General features: G+C 44.9%; 1 protein-coding gene across 2 annotated transcripts; it reads left to right on the top strand.

The window, feature by feature from the left end:
* The first annotated feature begins 467 nt into the window (after positions 1 to 467).
* tmem72 (transmembrane protein 72) lies at positions 468 to 5,899 on the top strand. Of its 2 annotated transcripts, none has more exons than XM_031823277.1 (5): positions 468 to 797; positions 3,268 to 3,334; positions 3,951 to 4,022; positions 4,271 to 4,410; positions 4,650 to 5,899. In XM_031823277.1, the coding sequence occupies exons 1-5, from the start codon at positions 722 to 724 to the stop codon at positions 5,060 to 5,062; spliced, it is 768 nt and encodes a 255-aa protein (XP_031679137.1). In that variant the 5' UTR covers positions 468 to 721; the 3' UTR covers positions 5,063 to 5,899. The 2 variants fall into 2 exon arrangements, with proteins under 2 accessions (XP_031679137.1, XP_031679136.1); XM_031823276.1 differs by having other exon boundaries at positions 4,271 to 4,428.
* Positions 5,900 to 7,148: the final 1,249 nt, after the last annotated feature.

Genomic DNA, 7,148 nt, shown 5'->3' with positions numbered 1-7,148 from the left:
ATGTGTGGCGTTTACGTACGTGCGTGTGTGTGTGTCTGTGTTTATGACCACCTCGGGGAAGGGCAATCCAGCCACAGCATTATTTTTTAATGTCATTCACAAACCAGGTAATCTTTAACCAGCCATCAGAAAGAACACTCTGGCACAAACACCCTTCACCAACCTGTAGCGCTCACACACAAACACCCGAAACACACACAACCATGATCCGACCGGCCACACTCACCTTGTGTGTGTGGAATGCTGTATAAACCGACTAAGTGTGTGTGTGTGTGTGTGTGTGTGTGTGTGCGTGTGTGTGTGTGTGTGTGTGTGTGTGTGTGTGTGTGTGTGTGTGTGTGTGTGTGTGTGTGTGTGTGTGTGTGTGTGTGTGTGTGTGTGTGTGTGTGTGTGTGTGTGTGTGTGTGCACAAGCTTGGGTATTTGTGTGTGTGATTCAACGCTGCTTTAGACCGATTAGGACCCAGCCACTCACTGAGCGGCTCAGAAAGACTGAGCCCCATGGAGCTGTGTGGATGCTGCCTCTGTTACCACTGTAACCCCTGGAGCTGAAATTGCATAGTGTATCTGTAGCTACTAAAGCTCACCTGTGAGATTGTACTGCAAAATGTCACATTAATATAGGCTCCAATAGAACCCACACACTGACGTTTGAACTGGAGAGAGGTGGATTAGAGAAGGAAGAAAGAAGAGTTGTAAAAGAGGAGAGAAGTGTTTGCGCGATGGGCAGCGTGGTGACAGCCTGGTGGGTCGTGGTAGAGGTTGCCTGCAGGATTCTGGGTATTTCTACGTCAGCAGGTAGGAGACCGCAGGACTGTAATTGACTGGACACACAAACTATCTCTTTCTCATTCACACAACATCAGGTAGGAGACAGACTGTAGGCCTGGACATTAAAATGGTGCTGTGAGACAAATTTTGTCATCTATCACAGAGGTAGTGAGTGAGTGAGTGTATAGGATTGATCATGAACCTTAAGGCTTATCTCCTCTTGTTCTCTAGTGAGAACAGCAGGCTAAATAGTCTAGACTAATATGTACTGTATTGTATCATATATAACTGTGTTTTAGTGCTCCTAGAGGGCTACGGAGACACAGAACTCCCTCAGTGTACTCTCATACTATATCATAGCATGAATCACATACTGCTTTGTTTCAGCTACAGTACACTCTCTACCTCCTGCTATATCCATTTAAAGGTCTGGTATTTACTGTGTAATATACATGGGACATCTATATGTCTGATGAGCTGGGTGGTATGTGTCTAGTCTCACATCACACAGAACTCATCTCTTACTGTCTTATTGGCTAACTTGACCATATGCTGACACACACACACACTTACTTTTTAGATCTACACCGTCCCTTTGAGAAGCATGTCATTTTCCACTAGGTCTAGTCTACAGGCAGCGTTAATTCTCCAAACACTCCATAAAGTCCCTCTAACCATTTAGCCTCGTTCCCCTGATCTAGACATATTCCCTTGGTACAGATTCCAGCACCGCATTTCTGGTAAACAGATTTGACCAATGACTTCCACATGTCAGTAGTGACCACCGTTTCAACCCTGTCACCTTACTCACACACACACACACACACACACACACACACACACACACACACACACACACACACACACACACACACACACACAAACATACATGTATGCACACACACACAAATTTAAACCCTTTTAAAGTCACACACGCACAATCCCTATTTAAAATTTAAACCATTTAAAGAAATGTAGTCTATCCTTAACAAGCAACCCACAAACAGTTGACTCACTCTCACTTCACTTTCTTGAATGTAATGTAGATATACTGCAGTGGTACCAACTTCACTGCAGATATTTATTTATTTGAATACATTTTTCAAGGAGTTGGGTTGTACCACTCCTTTTGTATTTTGTAAAAGCTTTACTGAAGAGATAGTAGAGTGTTGGAAAGATGAGGGGGAGACTGAGGCAATGGTGTGCCGCCCCATGGGTCTCCCAGTCAACTGCGACAGAGCCTGGACTCCAACCAGGATCTCTAGTGGCCTTAGATCACTGCGCCACTTGGGAGGCCTCATGGACCTCTCTTTGGGCACGGAGGCATTGTCATGCTGAAACAGGAAAGGGCCTTCCCAAACTGTTGCCACAAATTTGGAAGCACAGAGCCATCTAGAATGTCATTGTATGCTGTAGCATTAACATTTCCCTTCACTGGAACTAAGGGGCCAAGCCCAAACCATGAAAAACAGACCCAGACCATTATTCCTCCAAACTTTACATTTGGCATTATGCATTGGGGCATGGCACATTCTCCTGGCATATACCAAACCCAGATTCGTTGGTTGGACTGTCAGATGTTGAAGCGTGATTCATCACTCCAGAGAACGCGTTTCCACTGCTCCAGAGTCCAATAGCGGCAAGCTTTACACCAATCCAGCCGACGCTTGGCATTGCACATGGTGATCTTAGGCTTGTGTGCGGCTGCTCGACCACGGAAACCCATTTCATGAAGCTCCAGACAAACAGTTATTGTGCTGACGTTGCTTCCAGAGGCAGTTTGGAACTCGGTAGTGAGTGTTGCAATCGATTTTTAAGTGCTACGCGCTTCAAACGTGTGGCCAATCACTTCATGGCTGAGCTGTTGTTGCTACTAGACATTTCCACTTCACAACAACAGCACTTACAATTAAGTGCTCTAGCAGGCCAGAAATCTGACGAACTGACTTATTGGAAAGGTGGCATCCTATGACGGTGCCACGTTGAAAGTCACTGAGCTCTTCAGCAAGGCCATTCTACTGCCAATGTTTGCCAATGTTTGCCAATGATTCCATGGCTGTGAGCTTGAATTTATACACCTGTCAGTAACAAGTGTGGCTGAACTAGCCAGATCCACTAATTTGAAGGGGTGTCCACATACATTTGTATATATAGTGTACTTAGGAAAGACAGCCATGTGGTAATTCTGACATCTAGTGGCCACTACATGTACGAATAACCTGTTGGACAATTAGGCCTAGAGTTCATTTGGAATAAAGTACTTAATTCAGTAGTTAATTTACTATCAATTTCATCTAAATCATCATCACTATTTTGTTTAAATGCTAAATGTGAAGTGTGTGTGTGTGTGTGTGTGTGTGTGTGTGTGTGTGTGTGTGTGTGTGTGTGTGTGTGTGTGTGTGTGTGTGTGTGTGTGTGTGTGTGTGTGTGTGTGTGTGTGTGTGTGTGTGTGTGTGTGTGTGTGCGCATGTGTAACCTGCCCTTCTGCTGTCTCCAGTGCTTTGTGTTGTAGGAGTGGAGACGTTACGACAGGGGAAGTTCCACAGTCTGGCCATCTACCTGCTGTGAGTACTCTCATTGGATAGAAACGATCACTGCTAAACTCTGATAGGCTATATAAAAACTTCCTGCTTCACTTGGATAGGTTACTGTTGGTACATACAGTTCCCCATAAGTCACACAGGAGTCCCTCTAGACCCCCCCCCCCCCCTACACACACACACACACACACACACACACACACACACACATACACACTACTTTAATAAAAGAAAGAATGTGTGTTTCAGGTCAATCTGCACTCATAATGGAAAAAGAGGAGGGTGGCTAGGGGAGGGGTGGTCTAGGGTGGGGGAGGCAGTACAGGAAGAGCGGGGCAAGCAGGAGGAGAGGCAAGTGACCTGGGTCTCTGTCCTACTTTGCATTATGTCTGTGACCCATGGCTAAACTCCCATGAAGCAACACGCACTGCACAGCACAGGAAAACATCTCCCTGAGGAGTAGAGAAATGCAAGACTGTTTATTACATGTATCAACAGTGGAGACCGAGTCTTCTGATAGTAAATGTCATTTGTACTCTGTATGACATTGTCCCTTATTCTGGTCCGTAGTTGTCTGATCACTAGCATCTGTTTTGTTCTTGGTCTGTTCTTTGATCTGTTTGTGTGTTGAAACCCTTAGGGTGTCTGGGGCAGGTATGATGGTGTTTGAGGTAGCCTACTTCCTAGATGCCCTCCTGCAGATGTGTCTGCCGTGAGTACACTACCCACAATCTCCAACTAAGGCTTTGTCTAAGTGTGCATCCAACATTGTACATTATTCTCTGTATGGTGCACTACTATGGGAGCCAAAGGGCGAGAGTGTTGTATAGGGAATATGATGCAATTTGTCCTTTGTCATCATAGCAAATGTGTGGCTATTTCTTTCATAAGTGAAGTGAACAAAAAAACCTCAAACATAATACTGTCCCCTGCTTCCCCCCCCCCCCCTCCTCTCTCTAGTTTCCCCCCAGGGTGGCGTGTGTTTGTGTTGTGGGGAAAGATGGCTCGTCTTGGAGGCTTTCAGAAGTTCCTCTACTACTCCATGATGTCAGTGGTGTGTTTCCTTCACCCTGTGTTAGTTTGGCATGCTGTTATACCAGGTAACACCACTCTACCAGGTAACAACATTACCTAACCATGGCATTATCCTTACCTAACCATCACTATTGTTACCAGGTACTACTACACACTATTATTACATTTAAGAAGGTTGATGTAATTCACAAACATTGATACTCACCCAACATGTCTTTTAGATTCAGTTTAAATTCAAAACAACATCTGATGTTTAAATATATTGTATTTCTTCAGTTTGAAAAGTTCTCCCCTATGATTCCAGGCATCATGCTCCTGGTCACAGCCTTCTTCAACTTCATCCTCAGCAAAAATACCGAAACAGTGTCCCCTAAAGACCTGGAGGACAATGTAGGGATAACTTCTGTGTGTGTATCTGAGAGAGGAGGGACAGAACATACCTTCTCTTTCCTCCACATGGCGATGGGCAGGAGAGGGGCAGGGCTGGCCTTCGTACCCAGGGAGAGTGGCTTGGGAGTGGGGGCGAGAGGAGAGAGCAGCCGGGCCATGCTGGAGGTAGAGATGGAGCAGCCAGGGTCAGAGCTAGAGCGAGTGAGGAAAGAGAAGAATAGACATGTGCATTTCCAGAAAAGTGCTACAGAGGAGACAGAAATGGAGGAGTACCATGACTTTGAACCAGAGACCACCTCGGACACCGCTCCTATGATCACGAACTGAACATTACACTACTGTTATTCATTGAAGGCCCAGGAGATTATGGTGGAGAAGAGAGACTGAGCTCCATTAACATCAGCAGAGCTGGGGCACAGTGGAGAAGATGGCCAAAGACTGCCAGAAGTGGAGAACCTTGTCGGTGCGGAGGAGTGGACGAGTAAGTGTGTGACACTACAGAAGCAATACAGTTGGGGGTCAGCTGGAGCAGGGCTTGAACCAGGGACCTCCTCAGACACCGCACATATGATCACTGACTGAATATTACACTAATATAGTAATGCAGGGGGACAGTTGAGGTGAGGTTTGAACCAATGGCCTTGAGGTTAAAGGTGAATTGTGGTGGTGGTGACTAACGTTTGGATGCTGATGCTCATCAGTCAATGACCCAATGCCAAATAATGCATATAATCAATGGTCTATATACTATAGGAGAGTTAACTCATTGAAAACAGACTAACGTGTTTGCTTGCCCACTTCTTTCTTAGATTGAACACATTTCTGTTAGCTAATGGTAATATAAAGACCAGAAACACTGGCTTTGTATGATACAGGTGTGGGCCCCACATTCCACGAGCTGTAGGAGGGTCACACACTACACAGATGTTTGGGAAAGGCTGCTGTTACTAACTGCTGACCGCACAGTCTTAAGTTTGACTTAATCTATTGCATATGATGAAGATGATAATGATGATGATTTTAATGGTGGGGTCTGATTTTAAGCGAGGCAGTCCACTAAGGTATGTGCTGTATGGAATCTGTTTTAGCTGCACACAGAACATGTGTATAATGTTTTGCACATGTACAATGATTTCTATAGTAATAAAACCCCTTTGTACCGACGGATTGTGAGGCTTTATGGTGTTGTTCTACAATGTCATTTGACCAAATCCTCTTTGTCTTATGCTATGGATGATTTACTGTACATATCTGGAGAAGTGTGGGGGTAGGGGGGTTGAAGCATTAAGGGTCAGGGCAGTGTGTGTGTGCGTTTGTCTGTTCGGGCAGAGGGTCACTTACATCCCCCATGCATTATTCATATACAGCAAGAACCCTTTCTGTGTCCCTGAACTTCTGTCCCTGGTCCACTATGTGAGAGTGAGTGAGTGTGTGTGTGTGTGTATATGTGCTTACTTCTGTGTTGTGTGTGAAGGATTGTGTGTATGGTTATTTATTACACTCCCTGTTTGGGTGTGTGTGCGTGCGTGTGTGTCGTAACGGACCACCTAGGAGGGGTGACCATGCTGATGGAGCACAGGAAGAGGTTACTCCTGGATTGTCCTAGCAACCCACTGGGAACAGAAGTCAGTTCAACGTCTAGTTTGGATTTACTTAGTAGAGTTGTCAACTAACGTGAATTCAATGTGAAATCCACAAATAAGTCTCCATGTCGTCGGATTTACAGTAGGTTAAAAGTTGGGGGAAAAAAATTAATGAATTGCCGTTACGTTGATGACAATCAGTTTTCCAACACATCACAGATTTTTTGGGGGGGGTTGAAATTATGTGTAAACAACTTTGATTCAAGCACTTTTTGCCCAGTGGGATCCTGCCAAACAATTGGCTCTTCTAAGATTTCAAATAATATTTGAACCCAGGTCTGGTAGACACAATTCCTCTGGGAGGAACACAGGTGTCAACAACAAAGGTGTCTTCTCAATTAGCTATCAAACAGTCGGTAGATAAATCCTGTTAATATACCCTGTAGAACTCACCTCAAAAGGAATTATGGCATTAGCAATCCATGCTTTCAGACATATACTCTACTCTAGCTATTAATCAATACGCATACACACACAAAAGCATGCACACACAAACACACCCTTTATCAGACAGAACCCAGACTCTGGAAAGAATCAATAGAAGCAGAATACTCATTCATCAGACAACACCTAGAGCGCTGGAACTCTAGGTAGACTCTCTCTCTCTCTCTCTCACACACACACACACACACACACACACCCTTTATCAGACAGAACCCAGACTCTGGAGAGAATCAATAGAAGCAGAATACTCATTCATCAGACAACACCTAGAGCGCTGGAACTCTAGGTAGACTCTCTCTCTCTCTCTCTCTCACACACACACACAC

The sequence above is a fragment of the Oncorhynchus kisutch genome, linkage group LG4 (assembly GCF_002021735.2).
Source record: "Oncorhynchus kisutch isolate 150728-3 linkage group LG4, Okis_V2, whole genome shotgun sequence".
Lineage (NCBI taxonomy): Eukaryota > Metazoa > Chordata > Actinopteri > Salmoniformes > Salmonidae > Oncorhynchus > Oncorhynchus kisutch.
The sequence above is the reverse complement of the archived record's forward strand: the minus strand, read 5'-3'. Positions and strand labels throughout refer to the sequence as shown.

Bases quoted from the DNA above. Each gene is read 5' to 3' on its own strand.
- tmem72 (XM_031823276.1), top strand. From the start codon at position 722: ATGGGCAGCGTGGTGACAGCCTGGTGGGTCGTGGTAGAGGTTGCCTGC. The intron at 798-3,267 runs GTAGGAGACCGC...TGCTGTCTCCAG, and splicing joins GGGTATTTCTACGTCAGCAG to TGCTTTGTGTTGTAGGAGTG. The intron at 4,023-4,270 runs GTGAGTACACTA...TCCTCTCTCTAG, and splicing joins CTCCTGCAGATGTGTCTGCC to TTTCCCCCCAGGGTGGCGTG.